At 50.9% G+C, this 21,979-nt stretch overlaps 1 protein-coding gene across 3 annotated transcripts in view; it reads left to right on the top strand.

Annotated features, from left to right (window-relative positions):
- Positions 1–21,367, top strand: part of Srebf2 (sterol regulatory element binding transcription factor 2) — a 60,116-nt gene extending 38,749 nt beyond the window's left edge. For 2 of the 3 annotated variants that reach the window (XM_021182744.3, XM_085831687.1), the window contains exons 11-20: positions 665–834; positions 7,833–8,001; positions 9,674–9,791; positions 10,550–10,659; positions 12,001–12,133; positions 13,476–13,644; positions 15,462–15,647; positions 19,185–19,296; positions 19,699–19,838; positions 20,030–21,367. In XM_021182744.3, the coding sequence (XP_021038403.1) occupies positions 665–834; positions 7,833–8,001; positions 9,674–9,791; positions 10,550–10,659; positions 12,001–12,133; positions 13,476–13,644; positions 15,462–15,647; positions 19,185–19,296; positions 19,699–19,838; positions 20,030–20,128 (1,406 nt within the window). In that variant the 3' untranslated portion in view covers positions 20,129–21,367. Of the gene's footprint in view, positions 1–664; positions 835–7,832; positions 8,002–9,673; positions 9,792–10,549; positions 10,660–12,000; positions 12,134–13,475; positions 13,645–15,461; positions 15,648–19,184; positions 19,297–19,698 lie in introns of all 3 variants that reach the window. The other variant, XM_021182743.3, reaches the window with a different exon arrangement.
- Positions 21,368–21,979: the final 612 nt, after the last annotated feature.

Below are 21,979 nucleotides of genomic sequence, written 5' to 3'. Positions count from 1 at the left end.
AGGAGGAGGGTAAGGGAACCAAGAGCCACTTGGGTTTTGTGTTGTTTTCATTGTCTCCCTTCAAACATTTGGAAATTTGGCCCTTTACCAACAGAATGTGGCCGTGCTGGTGACAGGGCTTTGGGAATGATTGCACCACACGCCTGCCTTCTGTCCAGTGACCAGCACTCCTAGCAGCTAATCCTAACAGTCACGGAACCACAAGCCAAGTTCCAGTCGGTAGGAGAGGCAGGCAGCCACATAGCTAGTAACTTGCTGAGCCTGCATCCCGTCCGCATCTTTCTGAGCACGAAGGCCACTTCTCGTCTCCTCTGGCACCTCTTTGACACAAATAAGAGGAGATGTTTGCTTTGGTTCTCGGTTTGGAGAGCGTATTCCTTGGTAGCCGAAGGCAGCTTTCAGCCACAGAGAGAATGCAGAGTCAACCTGGATCTGGAGGTGTGCAGTAGTCCTCAAAGGCCCGCCCCAATAGCTCCCATCTGTCACCTAGGCCCACCTTATAAAAAGGCTCCACAGTCTGCCCAGGTGGGGGGCGCCACCAAGTGCAGACCCCGGGCTAAAACCCCTGAGTCTGTTTACAATCGCTGTTAATGATTGTACTGGAGAGGCAATGAGACTGTCGGCTTGGAGACTGTCAACATGAGTGTGTTTCTGCCCGCCCTAGGGAAGCTTCCTGCGGGATCTGCCTGTTCAGATGTGCACATGGCTCTGTGTGCTGTGAACCTGGCCGAGTGTGCGGAGGAGAAAATCCCACCAAGCACACTGATTGAGATCCACCTGACAGCGGCCATGGGGCTCAAGACCCGCTGTGGAGGCAAGCTGGGCTTCTTGGCTGTGAGTACTGTTCAGTTCCTGTGTTATTGGTTTACTTTCCCCATCCCTGTGGTAAAATAGCTTTTGGAAAGGGTATGGTCCATCAAGGCAGAGAGGGTGTGGCAGCAGCGACAGGCCATGCCTAATTACACTGCAGTAGCATTTAGGAATCAGATAAACCAGGAGTAGGGGCCAGCCTACACCCCTCATAGTGACCTCTGTATCCCTATATAATTCCCAACTATACCATGGCCAAAAAGTTCCACAGCTCTCCAAATTGGGGACAACCAGCTATTCAGACACACGAGCCTATGGTGACATTTTGCAGTCAAGCCATGTTTCCCTGATGCTTCCCCATCCTGGGCCTAAAAGCAGAATGCACCCTGCCACTTGAAGGATTGGGGGGGGGGTCACTTTTTCTTCCACAAGGGCTTAAAGCAATGAAGAAAATGCAGCAAGATGTCCCCCTTGCTGGGCTTTTCAGGCAGAGAGCCTTACGGGGACATTCTGGTACACTGAAGTAAAAGCCCCAGTTCATAGAAATACACAGCATGTCTGTCTGTCTGCCTCCCCTCCCCCCTCCCCCCATGGGATTCATATGTAACTCATTTTCAGAGTCTATTACATCTCCTGTCTAGTTATCTACAGACTGTTTTGAGGGAATACCTTGTATTGATTGATCTCGGGACTATAGATCCACAAATAACAAACAGCAGAACTCGCAGGGCAGCTTCGAGGTGGGAAGTGGAGTTAGGGAGTGCTTCCCTGGTTGCCTGGCAGGGGACGGGGCCTGCGCTGGTTGTTCACAGCTGGCTAATTCCCAATCCTCACTATCGCTGGTTCACAACATCTGCTGACCTTGGGCTTTCTCTTACTCCAGCAGAGAGAGCCACATTTCCCTCAGTGCCCCACTTTGCATAGATAACTGAACACACGGGGATATTTTATCTCTGCTTGTCGCCACTTGGTAATGGAGGTGATACGCTGAGAACAGACGGAGAACATGTGTGGTAACGCTGATCTATTGCCACAAGTGAATCATGGTAGTCTACATGACAGGGCGTAAGGAAACTAACTCTCCCCTCCGCTTTTATAAATAAATGAGACATCCGTTGGTTGACTTATCCAGCATATTTTACTTTACTCTTGTTCTGGAACAGGCACTCCGGAGCGGATAGTAGAGAAAAATGTGTTAACTGGCAGGACACCCAGGCAGGTTCAGGCTTGCAGAAAGACATGTGGGTAAGCTCAAAGACAGGACCATCATGTCACCCCAAAGCCCCACTTAGCTTCATTAGGCGCCATCATTGCTGAGATGCAGTTGCCTTACAGAAGAGCTCTCAGCCTGACTTGAGCACACGGGCTGAGGTTCAGGGAGATGGCTCCACTGAGGTGGCTCTAAAAGCTGGTGACTGGGGCACACCTTGTTGAACTTGGGAGGTTGCAGCAAGAAGATCCCTTGTGCCTAGAAGTAAGTCCAAAGCTAATCTGGGCAACATGGCAAGACCTTATCACAAAGCAGGAAAGAAAGAAAATCACCCTTGCCTGCAGCTCCCCCGAAGGCTTTGTGTGCCTAATCTATACTCAGCAGTTTCATATGTAGTTCCCTGGCAGTCCTCCAGCACATAGGACAGATGCATCATCCACTCCAAGTGGCTGCTTAGACCTTAAACCTTGCTTTCCCTTCAGTTCTTTAACTTAGCAAGAGATCTCGGGCATCTTGTTCTGCAGAGGTGGCTGGCACTCACGTGGGGGTGTTAGAAGCGCTTCCTGTATTTGCTACAAACCACTGCAGAAAGGAAATGTTTTTATATTGTCACCCACTGCTATGAATACACCCTCATTCTAAGCCTCTAGTGATGGTTCTCCTGGGGCAAAGGGATAAACACCTTAAACTTTAGCAGTGTTGCCCAGTGTGCACTACCAGTAAGGTGGCAAACAGTGGCGGGCATCTGTTGTGCCTGCCCCTTTCAGTCCACTCCCTTTCGGAGCAGCTGGGTTAAGAGTTGCAGACAGGGGGCTGGAGAGATGGCTCAGCAGTTACAAACCCTGTCTGCTCTCCCAGAGATCCTGAGTTCAATTCCCAGCAACCACATGGTGGCTCACAACCATCTATAAGGGGGTCTGGTGCCCTCTTCTGGCCTGTGGATGTGTATGCAGCAGAGCACTCATATATTTAAATAAAAAATTGAAAAATTGAAAGGAAAAAAAAAAAAAAGAGTTGCAGACAGGCCAGGGAGGCAGGTGGGTCTCTGAATTCAAGGCCAGCCTGATTTATAGAGCGAACTTCAGGATAGCCAGTACTACACAGAGAAACCTTGGGGGGGGGGGGGGAGGAAAGGAAAGGAAACAAGAGGCAAAGAACTGGAGTTTTGGTTCTGTTTGTTAGTTGTTAGTGGTTCCAGTAGCCTAAGAAGTATTTATGTCTTAATTAGTTTAGTAGCTTGTGGAGCAATCAGACATGCAGTTTGAAAGAGGAAACAATGCTTTTAGTTTTTTAGACCTTTGAGGCAGATTTTTTAAGATTTACTCATTTTGTGTGTCTGGGTGTTCTGTCGGCATAGACGTCTGCACCACGTACAAGCCTGTGAGCCTCCTTTTGCATCCTCTGAAAGAGCATCACCCAGTGCTTCTGACTGCTGAGTCATCTCCAGCCCCTGGCCTTAGCTTTTTGGTTTGATCTGGTTTGGTCTGGTTTTCACACAGCATCTCTCTAGCTAGCCTTGATGGTCCTTGAATTCACTACCTAGATCAGGCTCACCTCAAACTCACAGAGATCCACCCACCTGCCTCTGCTTCCCAAGTGCTGGGATTAAAGGGGTGGGCCACCACACTCGCCTTGCCTCCGCCTCTTAAGTGTAGCTGTCATAGACATGTACCACCATGGCTTAGACTCAAACTGGACACAGCACCCCATTCCCTCTTCCACGCTGGTTTCCACACATGCTAATTGCTTTTTAGAACAAGACAAAACAGTCACACACAAAAAAAAATAGCTTCCTAAAACTTAGCTTTACACAAAATACGATGTTATTTAAAGGAAGGTAATGTAGTCTGGCTTTTGCATCTCGAAGCACCTCGGTCTGTTGTGCTTCAACTGTCCACATGATGTCCAGTATCCATGCTTAGAGCAGGAATTGCAGGTACCACTTGGCTCCCGTGAGCGTTCCCTGTGCCACTTAGGGTTCATGGCACACAGTCGCCAGCTGTAACGGAGGGCTAGAGCCAGTCCAGGCACACTGGGCAGCTCTCGAGAGCTAAGCAGTCCCGGGCGGCTGCCTCGCCTCTCATGCCAGGCAGTTAGCAGATGAGCTACGGGAGAGGCTCCTGCAGCTCAGTAGAGGTCTGGTGTCTCCAAAATTTAGAGGGAAAGTATTTTTTTTTTCTTTAAATTGGGAATATTATAATTGGAGTATAAAGCCAAGAAAATTAAAAGAGCAATAAAAATTATTCTCGGTTTCCTGTACAGAAGCCTTTATAGTTGTGCCGCCTGTCCTGGATTTATGTTTCTTATTAGTTCGAACCATTAAGGGGAGACTTAATGTCAGCTAATGCTTCTTAAAGTTTAGACTCCAGGGACTCTTGACACCCTCTTCTGGCCTCTGTGGGTACTGCATTCATGGTGCACAAACACACAGAATGTTTTAATTTAATGTCAGACCAGGCATGGAGGCTGTTTTAGTCAGGGTTTCTATTCCTGCACAAACATCATGACCAAGAAGCAAGTTGGGGAGGAAAGGGTTTATTCGGCTTACACTTCTATGCTGCTGTTCATCACCATAGGAAGTCAGGACTGGAACTCAAACAGGTCAGGAAGCAGGAGCTGATGCAGAGGCCGTGGAGGGATGTTCTTTACTGGCTTGCTTCCCCTGGTTTGCTCAGCTTGCTCTCTTATAAAACCCAAGACTACCAGCCCAGGGATAGCACCACCCACAAGGGGCCTTTCCCCCTTGATCACTAATTGAGAAAATGCCTTACAGTTGAATCTCATGGAGGCATTTCCTCAACTGAAGGTCCTTTCTCTGTGATAACTCCAGCTGTGACAAGTTGACACAAAACTAACCAGTACAGAGGCCATGCTTTTAATCCCAGAATTCAGGAGGCAGGAGCAGTTGGATCTCTGTGAGTTCAAGGACAGCTAGAGCTACAAAATGAGACGCTGTCTCCAAGGGATTTTTTGTTGTTGCTGTTGTTGTTGATCTTAATGTCTAGACCATGATTTCAATGTTTGAAATAAAAGAGCTCAGGTTAAAAATATATTTTAACTTAATAATTTCCTAAATGGCTTCAGTGGGTTCTTGCCATAGGACCTGAAAGGCTTCCTTTGTACCTCTCTGTATCACCCTTGGATCCCTAGAGAGGCCAGCACTCCTTATTTTTCCTTGGAACAATCACCATATTACCTTGCTAACCAGGCCTATGACCTGGAGAGGGTTGGACTCAATTATTAGAAGATTCTGGGATACACGAAGCCCTGGAATTACACATGTGTATACACACACACACAGCCTGTGTTGTCCCACCACTGAGGAGCTCGGTGAGCACTTTGAAGGTCATAGCAGGTCATAGGTTCTTCGGTATTGGGTGTCACAGTATCCTGTTCTCAAGGCTGGGTGGTAAATAGGAGACTGTCACTGTTTCTGTGAATCTAAGTGAAATGCTCTCCTGGTCCTATAGGCTGCCGTGACACTGCCAGTGAGTGTGTCTATAGGCCAGTCAGCTTTCTCCCATCAGGCGGCTGTCCCCGTGGTTCCCTTCAGAGCCTCCCCAGCGCATCCTCGAGTGGCTGTGCTATTTCTGACTCTGGCATTCAAGTTTTCTGAAACTGTTACATTAGCTGATTGCTGCTTAAAGTCTATTAAAGGTCAAAACCATCAACCTCCCAGACCCCGAGATAGATGCCCTCATTAGAGGCAGTGCCTACACTGGAAGTTCCCAGACCAGCAGCCCCTGTGGCGGACTCCTGGAGCTCCGGCTATGTGTCTTCCTTCCCGTCCACCTCTGCTCGGCTCCCCGTTCCGGTTGAGTAGGTTTATAGATCAGAAATCGTGAGCTATAGAGTGGGGATATTATCACTCAAAAAAGACGGAATTAGGGGCCAGGGTTGGGGAGAAAAGAATTTCTAATAACCCAACAGACAGCGATGTTCTTGTGTTTGTCTTACAGTAGGGCCCCAGAAACAGTGTTGTCCTGGCTATGCACTGGTGGTTTCACTTCCAGACACTTTTAACATCCCTTGGTTTGGTTTGGTTTGGTTTGGTTTGGAGACAAGGTCTTACTACATAGCCGATTCTGTCTTGGAACCCGCTCTGTAGACCAGGCTGATCTCGTAGGGATCCACCTGCCCTGCCTCCCGAGTGCTGGGATTAAAGAGGTATGTGCCCCTGTGCTTGACCCAGTGTCCCTTTTTAGAGAACTAGAGAGGTCTCACAACAGACGTTGGTAGAGTAATGAAGGGATGAAGAGGTGTGTGTGTGTTTTAGGAAAACAAAATTATGAAATTTGAAAAAATAGTGGATGGATCTGGAAATTAAAGTCAATCAGCCTCAGAAAGGTGAATCCTACTTTTGTTCACATCCTGGTTGTTTGTGGGAGGGGGCAGAGGGCAGGTTGTGGAGGTGGAAGGACAGGATTAGTGCACACTAGAGCATGACTTGAAAACAAAGGGGGGACCCGCCCTTAATCTCAGCACTCTGGAGGCCTATAGAGCAAGTTCTAGGCCATCCAAGGGTACAGAGAGAAATCGTGGGGGGAGGGGGGACACTAGGAGTGAACAGGTATAGGGTGGGGGAGGGAGGAGAAATGGAGGAGAATCAACAAAAACAGATTTTGTTTGGAAATGCCACGATGAAACCTAATCCTTTTTACGTGAATTTAAAAAGAGGCTGGAGAGCGAGCTGCTGTTAGGAGTAGCTGCTGTTCTCAGAGGACCGAATCTGGTCCCCAGCTCCCAAACCCAGTGGCTCACACCACCTGTGACTCCAGGTTCAGTTCTGACACTCTGCTAGCCTTCCTCCCAGGCTCCGTCCCGCAGGTAGGCCTGGCTTGCTATGAACAGGACTGACTGGCCTCTCTGACCCCTTTCTCCCTCTCTCCCCTTCCTTCTTTCTCTTTCTCTGTCTTTCTGTGTCCCCTCTCTTTCTTTGCCTCTACTTTCTTCTCATCCCCATTCCCTGTCCCCAAACAAACTCTGTTTTATACTAGACCTCACGGGAGATGCCTCAGCATGGGCCGCCACCACCCCATACCGTGCTCTACAAAGCCCATCCTTGGTTTCACAAAATACATCAACCTCTTCTGGGCTTAAGGGTACACATGCGGTGCACATATACGGAAAAAGTGCTTATATTAATTACCATTTAAGTTTGTGTAGTGGAAAAGAAGTCCCTTTGTGATCGTTCTTCCAGGTTGGGGCTCATGCAAGGAAGGCCTGAGACTTTCTGTTGAAGTTTTCTGTCAGGGTCTCACATACACACAAACATGCCATGGTCTCCAGCAAGCCTCTTAGATACCGCCTAATGTGGTACCGCCTAGTGTGGTGCTGAACGCTGGCTCTGGGTGTGCGTTTCTCTGTAAACTTTTTGTAAGACAGCTGAAAAAAGTAATCAAAAAAACAATTTGCCTAAATAATACTCTAAAAGATAGGCAGTTTTAATGACCCAAGAAGTCCTAGGATTGAGGGGGCTACTTGGCTAGGCACTCACAGTGTCACAGATAAAGTTGGGGACTTCTGAGGCCCCTTCCTAAATAAATAACTGGAAGCCAGAGTTGAAAGAGAAGCATGTACCAGAGGCTTAGATAGTCTTGGCAGGACGGGGTATAGCAAGAAGCCCGCTGCATGTGCCCCGCTCCGTGGCGGGACTTAACTCTCAAGCCTGAGAGGTTTCATAGAACATAGCGACTTTCTCTTGTTTCTGTGGTGGGATCCCTTTGGGACCCACTCAGGGCCTGTCTTCCATTGATCCCCTTCCCCAGCGTTTTGCTACCTTGATGTCACACCTGCTCCTTTTCTTTCATAGAGCTACTTCTTAAATCGTGCCCAGAGTCTGTGTGGCCCAGAGCATAGCACTGTCCCTGACTCCCTGCGCTGGCTATGCCATCCCTTGGGCCAGAAGTTTTTCATGGAGCGAAGCTGGTCGATCAAGTCAGCAGCCAAGGAGAGCCTGTACTGCGCCCAGAGGAACCCAGGTGAGGGTGCTTTCTCCACTGCACAGAGCTGGTGACAGGCGCGTCACAGGAGACTAGACACTCAGATGTCTCCACCTTATTTTTTTTTCCTTTTCCTCTTTTTTGAGTCTCATAGAGGATAAGTAACTTCCTTGAGGTCAGAGCCTATCTGTGACTTAGCTCGGCTTGCAGCTCTGCTGTGTCACCTATGGTCACTACATGACAGGGACACACATGATAAGTTGTGATAAGCACCAGCTACATTCTTAGCCCTTGTTCTAGACACTTTGGAGATGTCAAAGGTATGGGGTGTGCTGTTCCCTGGCCTCAGGGCCTTCTGGCCCCACTGGGAGGGCAGAGAGCTGTACACAGAGCAGTTAGGGAACAATAGGCAGCGGCAGGCAGTCACCAGTGCTCAGAATGGTGACAGGGACAGGGCTCCAGGCACTGGAAGGAGATGCAGGCTTTCTGTCTGTGGCATTTGATGGTGATTGGAGTGGACTTGCCCGGGCCTAGCGTGCAGAGGTTGGCAGGGTAGACTCACACAGGGAAGGAACACTGGGGTGTTTGTCTGCCATGGTCTCTCTGCCGAGTAGAGAGTCAGGTTCTGTCAGGACAGAGTGGATGTCAGCCATGGGGAGCGGGAAGCTTGTGGTCTGGTTTTTGTGCAGTATCAGGATTATGTGTGGCACCAAAGACTGAAGAGTTAAAGAGAAAGAAAGGCAAAGGAATCCCAGCCCCTCTGACAATTTTGTCCACAGGGCAGACCTTCCACAGACCTGCTGGTCCTCCTGCACTTCCCGGGGCCAAGCCTTCTCACAGAGAAAGTGTCCAGAAACATCTCTCCTCCTCTTGGCCAAATTGGGGCTGAGCATGGAATGGATGAGTGACTCTATAATCAGGGCCTACCAGAAAAGGGACTCGTCAGCCATTATGTGCTTTGGAGCACCCCTGTCTAGCCATCTTAGGCCGAGCATGGCTGATCCCAGAGACTTGGGCTTCTCCACAGTCAGGAGCCCTGTAGCCCACTCTCCTCTTGTCCTTCTTGGCCACCAGTTCTCACGAAGACAGAAAGTCTCTCAGTGTTACATTCTCTTTTTCTTGCTAAGGCTGTACAGCCATTCCTTTACACCTCTGACTTGGAACTTCTGAATCCTGCGCCAGTGTGGTGTGCGCCTGCATGGACACACATGCCCTACACGTGTAGTTTAGAACCACACAAAGGCCTGGGCTGCCTTGGCACTCTCATGGGCTAATTCTTATTTTTCCTTCCTTTTTTTTTTTTTTTTTTAAATTTGTTCATTTTGTTTGTGTCTGGTAGGGGCAGGTGCCACGGTACTCGGGTCAGGGCCGTTTGTAGGAGCCGGTTCTCCCCTACTGTGCTAGCTGCCGGGTTGAACTCTGTCATCAAGCTTGGTGGCAGGCACATTTACTCACTGAGATATCTCACCAGCCCCTAAAGGGTAGTCCTGGGTTTGGTTAGGAAAGATTTGGTCCCTGTTATGGGCACAGCCGTCTCTTTAAGTCTCTTTCCCTACCTTTTTACACTGTAAAAAGTCTTTTTTTTTTTTTCTTACTGAACAAGACTGGAATCTAAATTGTCACAGGTGATAAACATGCCTGCTGTCACTGAGATGTCCCCTCAGCCCCAGAAGGGCTCATGAGTAAGACCCATACGATTCTTTCTCTTCAGCTGACCCCATTGCCCAGGTGCACCAGGCTTTCTGCAAAAACCTGCTAGAAAGAGCGGTGGAGTCCTTGGTGAAACCTCAGGCCAAGAAGAAGGCAGGCGACCAGGAAGAAGAGAGCTGGTAAGGTCCCCAGGCCTTGAATCTGCCCTGGGGCCAGTGCCCTCAGGCAACATTCCTCACCAGACCCGTGGCCAGCTTTTCTGCTCAGTGGTCTGGCTCAGACCTCACAGTGCCCCTTTTTTCACTGTTTCTAGCCCTCCACCGACTGGGGCTAGTTGTCAGAGCAAGTTAGAAATGGATGAGTTTGCTTTGCTTTGGGGGACAGAGAGCAGTGAGCTGTTGAGAGAGATGGAGTGAGAGACGGAGAGCTCACCAGGCAGGCACAGCTGGCCCAGAGAGTTTGAAACTCAGCTTGCAGTGAACATGGCTTCTCTGTCGCAGATTAATGCCCGATAAACCAAAAGATATCAAAGTCCCACCATCCCAGGTCCCGACTAGAGTGCACTGAGGAGCGAGGGAGGGGCAGCCCTTCCTAAGCAGTGGGGATCTCTGGAAGAATGTGGCTTTGGGGTCTAGTTTGGAGGAAGAGTCAAGGTTGTCCACAGAGGGAGGAAGGCCGAGCCTGGGGTCTCTGCTGGCACAGGGAAGAACATCTGCAGAAGGCTGGCTGTGAAGCGCGTATACCATGCTCATGGGCAGAACTTGATCTGCCCGGGGATGGTGGGAAAAGGGAGGCAGAGAGGGCCGTTCAGTCTTAGAATTGGATCTCTAAGCAGCCAAGCTTAGAGGTGTAAGCGCACATGTGGGTATGTCAGGCCATACCATACGTAGGTGTAGTCTTTCTAAACATGGCACCTTTTTTTTTTTTTTCTTCTTAGTGAATTTTCCAGTGCTCTAGAGTATTTGAAATTACTTCATTCCTTTGTGGACTCTGTGGGATTTGTGGCCTCACCATTCTCCAGCAGTTCCGTGCTCAGGTCGGCCCTTGGTGAGTATCAATCCCTCCAGAATCAGGAGTCCATCTCAAAGCGTCTTCCCTCGTCCCCGGTTTACATCTGTGTCCTCAGGATGCCCCAGCCCATATTTGTCCCTCATGAGCAACATTCTCTGAGCAGAGAATATTGGTCCTTGTATAATGGAACAGCAAGTGGGTCATTACCACACTGAGGCCCTGGCTGGGTAGCTTAGGACGGGACCCTTTCTATATGCACATACAAGCCACAAAGGGCCTGAGTCCCTGAGGCTAGCTGGTGTTCACCTTAGCTGCAGAAGGCCCTGGAGCTGGTTTCTAACACTCCTGCTGGGAAGGTCCCCGTCTTACCACCCAGCTCCCCACTGCCTCGGCTGCAGTCTCCCCTGCTGACTACAGAGCTATGGTTTATTTGCTTCTCCCTCTAAACTGCCCTCAGAATGACAGCCCGTCGGCTGCCACCTCCCAGCCTCTGAAGTACCTGGGGGTATGGGATGCCAGGCTACCTTGGAAGGATGCTCTCATCCTAGGGAGAGAAGGATCCCATGAAAGCAGCTATGGTAGCGTGGTTCATATTGACTTGGGGGTTAGAAGAATACGTGTTCTTACTCCTTTTCTGTCACCGGGCTGTCCCTCACTGGTCTCACAGGATCCCTTGTAACATAGTTTTACACTTGAGAAACCTGAGACTCAGAAGGGAAACTGCAGCAATAAAAACATAAACGTGGGCTGGTGAGATGGCTCAGTGGGTAAGAGCACCCGACTGCTCTTCCGAAGGTCCAGAGTTCAAATCCCAGCAACCACATGGTGGCTCACAACCATCCGTACTGAGATCTGACGCCCTCTTCTGGTGCATCTGAAGACAGCTACAGTGTACTTACATATAATAAATAAATAAATAAATCTTAAAAAAAAAAAAAACAAAAAACCATAAACGTGCTTTGCCAGGCAGTGGTGGCACACACCTTTAGTTCCAGCACTCAGGAGGCAGAGGCAGGCAGATCTCTGCATTCCAAACCAGCCTGGTCTACAGAGTGAGTTCCAGGACAGCCAAGGCTACACACAGAGCAACCCTGTCCCCTGTCTCAAAAAAAAAAAAAAAATCTAACATTAAAGTGAACTTTTTTGTTAAACTTCTATTCCAACCAGTTTCCTAGTGATAGGAGGAATATGGGGTTACTGGGTTATGAGGATGAGTGTGTTCAAGTTCTTGCTACAAACTACCAGGTCCTGAGGGAGAGTGACCTGAAGATTCCTTGTCCAGCACCGCAGCCTAGAGACGCCACATGCCACTGAGTGCCCCTTAGACTTGGTTCCTGTGGGTGCTAATGGGTGCTTCCTGCTGCTGTTCCCATGCAGGCCCCGATGTCATCTGTCGGTGGTGGACGTCCGCAGTCACCATGGCCATCAGCTGGCTCCAGGGAGACGATGCAGCTGTGCGCTCTCGCTTTACTGAAGTAGAGCGGGTCCCCAAGGCCCTGGAAGTGACCGAGTGCGTAAGCTCCTTGGTCGTTTATGTACTTCTCGCCAAGGGGATCTTAGCGAGGTAGCAGAAGGGAGCAGGTCCAGATAGCCATGTTGATCTGGGGTCAGAACTGTGTGACAGATGGGAGCTGGGGGAGGGGCAGAGGAACCCTGGGTGTATGTTCTGCACAGAGCTCTCCAGGCGCCCTCGCTTAGCACGGTTGCTTAGGATGCCCCTTCCCTCTGCCTCCGTGACGCCACACTGTATAGAGGAAATGGAAACGGCATAGCCCTGGCAGAGCCAGAATCAGCAATGTGATGTAGTGCGGCCACTGCAAGGCAGTCCTGGAGCTTATGTGAGCTCCAGTTCCCGTTTCCTTACTGCTATTCGCTACTCCCCATCAGCCCTGTTGGCTCTGTGTGTGTGTGTGTGTGGTGTGTGTGTGTGTGTGTGTGTGTGTGTGTGTGTGTGAAAGTGTGAGTCACGGTACGCATGGAGAAGTCAAAGGACAGCCTACAGGAATGGGCTCTTCCCTTCCACCTTGTAGGTTCTAGGGACCAGAAGTCCATCAACTTGATGGCAAACCCCTTTACGTGCTGAGCCATCTCTCTGTCACCTGGGCAAGATGCATAAAGAAAGACTTTGACATTCTTTTCAACACGTGTCTGAACCTTGGAGGTGTGCAATATTTAAAGATGAGCAAGCCTGCGTGCTGGTACCCTGCATGGCGTTGGTTAGATCTGGGTACTCTTGGTAACATTACAACATGCACCATGCAGTGAGGCTGAAAATCCCCTGGGGTCCTGTCCTGAAAGCCAAGGCACACTCTTGCCAAGAACAATTCTACGCAGGGCAGGAGTGGGAGGGGGCAGCTTGAGCTGTCTGTTTCATTGGGCCAGGCCAGATTTCAAGCCCCTATCGGGTAAATACCCAGCCCCTTACCAGCCCTACAGTAGCACTCCTTACCTGAGTGTGACTGCCTCTGACTCAGCTGAAGATGCCGAGGCTCAACAAGTAGCTTACCTCAAGTTACTGTGCCACTGAGCCAGTGGACTGCAAAGCTGCCTGGCGGGCATACCTGCCTGGGTTCTTCTTGCTCCTCTGCCCTTCACAACCCAACATCCTGTCCCCAGACCAGAGACTTGTAACACTGAATCTGAGTCTCCAGTCACCTCCAGGACCAGTTAAGGACTAAACAGAAAAAGGCTTGACTCGGCTCAAAGCCAGTGTTTCCTGTCTGGGGCTGGCTCCAGGAGACCACAGTGGCAGTATCACAGTGCCAGCAGATGCCACAGCAATGGAGGATGTGATAGTGCTGGCACAGCTGACCTGTGCTCACTTGCTTCTCTTCTCCCACTCACTGCTCTAGGAGTCCCTTGGTGAAGGCCGTCTTCTATACCTGTAGAGCCATGCATGCCTCCCTCTCTGGGAAAGCTGATGGGCAGCAGAACTCCTTCTGTCACTGTGAGAGGGCCAGTGGTCACCTGTGGAGCAGTCTCAACGTCAGCGGCACTACTTCTGATCCTTCACTTAACCATGTGAGTGGGAGCCCCTGGAGGGTTCGGTGTGGTCTGGATGAACACTTCCGCTCCAAGCTTACCTAGCCTCTTGGGCTCTCTGAGACACAGAAGCCAGATGGACAGATGAAGCCTACTCGGGCAGATGTGCCTTTTGTTTCCCGGGGCAAATGTGTTTGCACCTTTTCTTCTCCCGAGCTCCCTTACTCTCAGGTCCTGCTAGCCGGCAGCTTCCTCTAAGTCCCAAGTGAACGGGGCAGGGCTCTGTGTTTGCTCCAGGTAGCTCCCTTGGGCCTGGGCCCACTGACAGCGCTGGTGCCTCTGGCCGGCTGCACACCTCCTGGCGGGCAGCTGTGGTGCATTGTAGTTGCATTGCATGTTCTGGCAGTACCTGTGCAATGTTTCCACAGTGCATCACAGAGGCCTGCCCTGACTGCCCACAGTGCCGTGGCCAAAGAGGATCTAAGGGCACTGCTGAGGACCTACCTAACCATCCCGGGGAATAAGGACAGTGCTACCCCTGGTCCTCTAGGAAACATCAGACAGGAGGAACAGGGAACTTTTTGGAAGGTTAGAACTAGCTGCTTCCTGGGGTTTTGTCTCAAGTGGCTGGTCTGGAATGTCATGGTAGCAGTTGTCAGCAGACCACCACTTGGGTGCTTTCTGTAAGTCAGGACAGCTTGTTAACCCTACAGGGAGAGCCGTTGTGTTGATCACAGGCTTGGTGGCAAGCCATTGTTGAGCTTCCTTGGTGTGTTTCCTCCTAAGGAAACCATTGTCAGTCATATTTGAGGAACTAGAAAGGTTTTTAAGGGACACCCTTGGAGCTGTGGTTCAGGGCGGGAGAATGGGCCTGGGAGAGCGAGGTCAGAGTGCAAGACCCAGTCCAGGCTCCTGTCCCACACATGAAGATGCTGCTCCTACACCCACAACTTAGAAATGCCAGCTTTGCCTGGAGGGAGAGTTTCTCATCTGTGTCCCCTGAGGCTGTCATCAACCACAGGATAGTATGGCCAAGAGTTGGCACCTTGTGCAGGCATGGGGCAGAGAGGTCTGGGCAGCACGGTACACCAGACTGCAGGTACCACCTAGGCGACATGAGAAGTGGCCTTCAGGGAATCTGAATGGTGCGTGTAGAGCCCCTCTCCCCTTAGGGCCGCACATGCTACTGATGGCTTATTGGGCATCAAGGAGGTAGCCTGGACTCATCAGGGGTTACACAGAACATGCAGTTCCTGCGGTGCATGCACAGAGGGCTGCCTTGTAAAAAAAAAAGGCTCATAATAGCTAAGCTGCCGTTCCCATTTCACAGATGAGGAAAGTAAGGCTTAGGTTAAGTCACATGCCAGGGTTCTGTAGCTGCCAAGACAAACGTGAGAACACCGTGTGCCTCTGCCTTCCTGGTGGCCCGCCTCCTTCTCTTCCCTCCTCCCACTGCCCTCTGCCCCAGGCTCCGCTGCTGCCTTAGTCAGCCCCTTGGTTCCTCTAGAGGAGAAAAGCCTGGGGACCTCTGGGTGACTTATCCTCCAGGCCCATCATGGGAGATGGAAAATGTGCACCTCTTCCCACGCTGCTGCCTCAGAGAGGCTCTTCTCCTGCCCCTCCCGGCCACCGCGCTGTGTCCCTTTTAGAGCTTTGGTTTTCTTACCTGCAGAATGATGAGACCAGACCACACCCAGCTTGGGGGTGGCCAGTACAGGGTTAATGCTCCCCACAGATACTCTTCTCAATTCCTGCCCAGGGGCTGCTACCTGTTGGGCTGAGGGTCTGGCAAGGGGCTGGGGCCCCTGAATTAGCTGTGGGCCAGTCACAAGTCTCTCCCTGCGGTTTACCCCTAGGTGGTCCAGCTGTTCACCTGTGACCTGCTACTGTCGCTGAGGACAGCACTCTGGCAAAAGCAGGCCAGTGCCAGCCAGCTCCTGGGTGAGACCTACCATGCATCCGGCACTGAGCTGGCCGGCTTCCAGCGGGACCTGGGCAGCCTTCGAAGGCTGGCCCATAGCTTCCGCCCAGCCTACCGCAAGGTGAGGCCCAGCAGTCTGGTGGGATGTGCAGTCTAGCGGGGGTAGGTCTCTGGTCCAGCGCTAAGATGGGGGCCATGGGTTCCTTTGCACACTGCTGTGCACCCGGCCCAGGGTCATGTGTCACTAACCGGACCTGTAGGAGTGGTGAGAGGACAGAGGAGGAGCTAAGCAGCTCCCTCCCTCCCCAGTCCTGGCCACAGGGCAGGCGCTCAATAGCTGTAACCAATGTCAGGTGGCAGCCTTGCCGAGAGCCACATGGAAACGGACCTTCACTGTAGTAAGCCACTTGGGAACTTTTCAGCCGTGCCGCCTTCTCTCCACAGCACCCCTACCTCTGGCTGCAGCATCTGAGTTAAGCTCTGAGGAAAGATGCACATCTGTGCTTCTTTTTTTTTTTTTTTTAGATTTATTTATTTATTATATGTAAGTACACTGTAGCTGTCTTCAGACACTCCAGAAGAGGGAGTCAGATCTCGTTACGGATGGTTGTGAGCCACCATGTGGTTGCTGGGATTTGAACTCCGGACCTTCGGAAGAGCAGTCGGGTGCTCTTACCCACTGAGCCATCTCACCAGCCCCCCATCTGTGCTTCTTTACATTCAAGTCATCCCTTCGTTGTTTACAGTGCTCATCAGCGTAATGCAGTGAGCAGGCGGAGTTTGTTTTAAGCAAAGTCTCAATATGTTCCCTAGGCTTGGCCTTGAGTCTGCTTCAGCACCTTATGTGTGGAGTCAGGCACACACCTCCTGACGTGTGTGGCAGTCGGAGGCAGCAGTAAGGGGAGAGGCATAGATTGTACTAAACATTAGGGGAGTGGCTAGAACTTGCTATGACAGCCAGGCGAGCCTCAAACTCACTGAGATCTAGCCGACGCTCTCTCCCAAATGCTAGGGGTAAAAGTGTGCACCATCATGCCCAGCTTAAAAATGTATTTAAATTTTTATTTGACACATAAAAAAATAATAATAAATATTACAAGTTATATATAAGTATATTATAAGTTAGTATATGACGTGTAATTATAATTGGCATATCCTTCACTTTTGTCCTGATTAGCATACTTAGTTAAAATAACTATAATAATTGATGGGTTTCATTGTGACATTCCCACCCAAGCATGCATATGTATGTAATGTTATATATGTGTGTGTGTGTGTGTGCTGGGCTCCTTTCAGTCCCGTCAGCCTGTCCTTCCCAGTGCTGCCTCTCCTCTCCTCCTCCCATCAGTCCCCTTTCTACTTATGTGCTTTCTTGTTTCGTTTTGTAATGACCCAGTGAGTTTCATCAGGCTTGTTCATAGGCATGTGGGTTCTTGCCAATAGCCACACCACTGATGATAATGTCCCTCTGTCTCCCAGCAATCCGTAACTGCATATAGATACTCATAAGAGGCCCGAGACCTCATGAGCTCACTTCACTCCGTGACAGGAAGTTGGTGAGCCCAGCCTTGTGCAGATCTTACGAGGAGAATTGTAGCATCTGAACTCAAGTGCGGTGCTTTGTGCCCGGAGGCCCATGTTGCTCGGCCCTGCTTCCCCCCCTTCATGAACCTCACCCTGTTGTTATTGTGTAAGGATCCACATGCTGGAGCCTGAATTATTCTATGAGAGCAGAAGAGGACACCGTATCATAAGTGGCAAGGAAAGGAGAAAGCTGGGCTAGAAGCGGTGCTGAAGGCCAAGGATGTTGCTGGGGAAGAAATCCCTCAGCCGGAAGTACAGCCTCAGGGTCGTACTGAACACTGCAGGAAACCAAGACAACTGGCCCAGGAGAGAGATCCAGTCATCAGAGCACAGGCAAAGGGGCTACTTGGTAGTGTGCCTACCTACAATGCACAAAACCCTCTGTCAGCCCCAGCACCAGATAAGTCTCGAGTGTGATGGCATACACTTGTAATCCTAGCATTTGGGACATAAAGGCACAAGGATCAGGAACCCATCATCCTTGGCCACATAGTACATTTGAGGCCAGCACAGGCTACATAAGACTGTTCCTCAAGGGCTGGAGAGATGGCTCAGTGGTTAAGAGCACTGACTGCTCTTCCGAGGGTCCTGAGTTCAATTCCCAGCAACCACATGGTGGCTCACAACCATCCATAATGAGATCTGTTGCCCTCTTCTGGGCTGTCTCAAGTCAGCTACAGTGTACTTACATATAATAAATAAATCTTTTTAAAAAAAGACTTCCTCAAGAAGACAGACAGACGTGTGCCCCATGGTTTGGGGCATCCTGCACCTCCCTTTTGGAACCCATTCAGGTTAAACCTCTGGTCTGCTCACAGACTGGCTGGGACCAAACGCCTCCCCTAAAATGCCCTCCTTCCTGCCCGTCCTCACTCAGGAGGCTTCAGCGCCCCCACCCAGCATCACGAGCTACTCAAAAGGCTGAAACAGGACTATTGCAAATTCAAGGCCAGCCTGGGCAACTTAGTAAGACCTTGTCTCAAAGTCGGAAAGGCTGAGGATGTCTGTCGCCCAGTGTGGAGAGCTTGCCAGGCATGGGTAAGGCCCTAGTTTCTCTCTCTAAGACTGGAGAAAGACAAAGAAGTTAGAGACCTAGACCTGGGCCTCCACCCACCAGTGGTTTCTGTTTTCCCACAAGCGGCCGATTTAGGCCAATGAGATGGCTCAGCAGGTAAAGGCACTGGCTATTAAGGTTGATGGCCTGCGTCCAATCCACAGCACCCACGTGGTGGCAGAAGAGAACCGGCTCCCTCCCACAAACTGTCCTCGGACCTCCACGTGCACAATGGAGCACTTACCCTCCACACACACATACTCAAACACACAAAATAAATCCTGTTTTTCTGAGTTAGCATGGTAACCATACCTTTAATCCTAGCACTCTGGTGACAGAGGCAGGTGGATCACTGTACATTTGAAATCTGCCTGGTCTATATCAGGATTTCTAGGCCATCCAGGACTACACAGTGTGACCCTGTCTCAAAACCAGAAACTGGTCCCTGGAAACATGTACCCAGTCTGACCAATCAATCTGCTGTCCACCTGTGAGCAAGAGAGCAACACAGAACCATACACTTAAACCTTGAGATTTCTCGTGTGTGTGTGTGTGTGTGTGTGTGATCCCCAATTTACAGAGGTGGGGAGGTTTGGCTGTATTGCAGAGTCCTTCAGCATGTCCCTTATAAAGGACAGTGTTGGGTTACAGTGTCAAAGGGCTGAAGAAGACTTCCAGTCTAGACTCCATTCCTTTCTGAAGAAATAAGATATTGCACTCGATACTGTCCTAGCTATTCCTCCTCATCCCTCTTTCTCCTCCTCTGTCCTTTTGTCCGACTGAGACACAGCCCTCAAGGACAAGGCGTCACCCAAACCCTAGAGGGTACCTCGGGGCTTTGCAACATCAGGGACCGTCCCGTTGCCTCTAGCTCCTATTGCTCCTGCCCACAGCTGGCCTGTGCTCTGTCCCTTTCTCAGTGTTGACATAGGTTCCTAGGTTGGCTTGAGGATAAGATAGGGACACAGCGATTAGACAGGTCAGACCCAGAGTGTGACTGGTGCCCCCTGTACCTCCCAGGTGTTCCTGCATGAAGCCACCGTGCGCCTGATGGCAGGAGCCAGCCCTACCCGTACACACCAGCTGCTGGAGCATAGCCTACGGCGGCGCCCCACTCAGAACACCAAGCATGGTAAGTCCAGCAGCTGCCTGGCCAGAGGCCCGCTGTAGCCTTACACTTGGGGAGCAGAGAGGGTGGAGCCCAGGTATCGGGCAGGGGGTTTCCACACACTGCATGACTCTCTTAGCTGCTTAGTGAGGTGGGGACAAAAGGGAGGCAGCAGAAACCTTGTTAGCTGAGGAATCAGCACACGGCTCTAAAAGCTTAGGATGTCCTCCCAGTGCAGGAGCAGAGTAGAAGTTGCCTGGGTTTGACTATCTCGGCCCAGTCAACTGCCAAGTTCATCTTCTTCTGCCCTTTGAGAAGGACAGGGAAGAGGGCAGAAGACACCTCCACAGGATGAGGGGGTGTGTTCAACAAATGAGGCCGCACAAACTCCTTGGGACAGTGCTTATATAAATGTCATTCCCACAGGAGAGGTAGACACCTGGCCTGGCCAACGAGAGCGAGCTACTGCCATCCTGCTGGCCTGCCGCCATCTTCCCCTCTCTTTCCTGTCTTCCCCGGGCCAGCGGGCAGTGCTGCTGGCTGAAGCTGCCCGCACCCTGGAGAAGGTGGGTGACCGCCGTTCCTGCAATGACTGCCAGCAGATGATTGTCAAGCTGGGCGGTGGCACTGCCATCGCTGCCTCCTGACCACCGTCTGGGGCCTGGTCCACTTCTTTCCACCTTTTTGTCTCTTTCTCCCAGGATCTTCCCTCTGTCTCCCAGACTGTCTCCCCATCTGTTTTTCTCCCTCCTCCCAGAGCTGTGAGGATGAAGGCAAGACTGATTGTTCTGAGCTGTTACCTGCCAAGGCTTTTGGATCATTTCGGGCCAGTAGGACCATGGGCAGAGCTCCTTAACACTGCTGTGGTAAATCCACGGTCCAAGCCCAGGCGGGCTGAGAAGAGAGATGGCCTGAGCAGGAACGGAGCTCTCCTCAGTTGGAAGCAACGTGGGGCGCTGCGAGCCCCTCCCAGCCCTCTAGAGACTGTCTCCTTTCTGCCTCTGGTTTTCTTTGTTGTTACGTTTCCTTCCTGTTTTTGTTTTTAATCAGGCTTTCTCTGGGAACTAGGTCTCTGCACCAGAGAGCATTTCGCATTCTGGACTTGATAGACGCGCCCCTTTTTATACAGATGTTTTTATATGTGTGTGCTCAGGCCTGCCGAGATGCAGGGCAAAGTTGCTGTAGCATCTTTGTTCCTCTCCCTGGGTCTGCACTCCCTCCCCTGTGCCTGACTAAGCCTTGTTCATTGTTCTTTCATCCTTACAAGGGACAGCCAGGGAGGGAAGGAGCCCAGCCCTGGGGAGGTGGGTGGGAGGGAGGCAGGGGCAGGTCTAGGGATGGGTGAAAAATAATGTCGGCATTGTTTTTTAATTTTTTTAAAAAATAAATGGTATCTTATTTAATTGTCCTGTTCCTTCCCACTCCTCCACCCCCCCCCAGACGGCCGCCTGAGCTCAGGGTGGGCCCATGGGGCTGGACAGGATGAGGTCACCATTGGGCCTGAGGGCCAGGGGTCTCCAGCATGACTTGTTTGTTCTTCCTCCCCCACCCTCACTCCTACCTCCCATAGAAGTGTATTTTTATCCCTAATTCCTGTCTGAATAAGCCCGGGTGGCAGACACTGGTCCCAAACCTTACCAGCAACCAGCCTCTCATTTCAGGGTAGGCAGCAGGAGTCGGGTCTCTTGCCTTGAGATGGGGGGGGGGTCCTAGGAAGAAGAATGCTCTGACCCTGCTTCTGCAGACTGCTTGGCTCAGGGCTTTCTGAGAGACTTGAGAGGAACTGTCCCTCCTCGCTTCTCCTCATCCCTTCAAGCTGGTTGAAGTGAGTAGGCAGGGGTGGGGCCCTGAGGTGCTTCAACCCCACCTACTCTGCCTTCCGCCTCTCCCCAACCATCACTGTAATTTATGGCCCCTGCCGTGGGGCAGCCTAGCCCTTGTGTCTGTGTATATACTGTGCCTTTTCTCCTTGTCGAGGGGTGGGAGGGGTTGGTTTTTCACTGAACAGGGGATACACCTATGTCTCCATCGATGTTGAAACATTCACCATGTGCTGGACATAGGTTTTCAATAAACACAGATTGGTACCACCTAACGCAAGGCTGTGTGAGTCTGTAGTATGACCATTACGCTGATTTAACCAGATGGCTGCATTTCTTGGCCAATATTGAGCTAGGGACTTTGGGGGACTGGGGGCAGCCTGATGGCTGCATTCTGGTGGCCCTTTCTTGCCCACAGGTGTACCTGACACACTCTAGGGATGGGAGAGAGTCTGGGATAAAAGGGCTTTATCCAGATTCCAGCTCCTTGCCTGGCCATTCAGCTCTCTGACTGGCTGGTTGGTAGTAGTTGGTTTTTTTTTGAACTTGAGGTGTTAAGTCACTCCTCCGTCAGGTGAGCCCTTGCTTCATTTCCACTTCCTGTAGGTGCGGCCCTCAGCAATTCACCGGCTTCTGGACACATACCACATATGTTGTTGTTTTTCCCAGCTGAGTCACGTTGGTGAACTGGCCCCTCACCACTTGCATATATGCAGACTAGAACAAGCCTTTGACCTCAGCATCAGGCTTATTGTTCAGGTGATAGCAATGTGACATACAAGAAGTACCAGGGTGCACTACGTGCTCTGTGAGCCTGGTAGAGTATTTGGGCCTTTAGAAGTAGAATGGAAGAAGGTTCCATCCAAGATGAGCCTGGGGCTGAAACC

The sequence above is a fragment of the Mus caroli genome, unplaced genomic scaffold, assembly GCF_978045245.1.
Source record: "Mus caroli unplaced genomic scaffold, Mus_caroli_1 scaffold_16, whole genome shotgun sequence".
In the NCBI taxonomy this organism is placed as follows: domain Eukaryota; kingdom Metazoa; phylum Chordata; class Mammalia; order Rodentia; family Muridae; genus Mus; species Mus caroli.
Note: the sequence above shows the minus strand (reverse complement) of the source record. Positions and strands in the feature narration are given on the sequence as shown.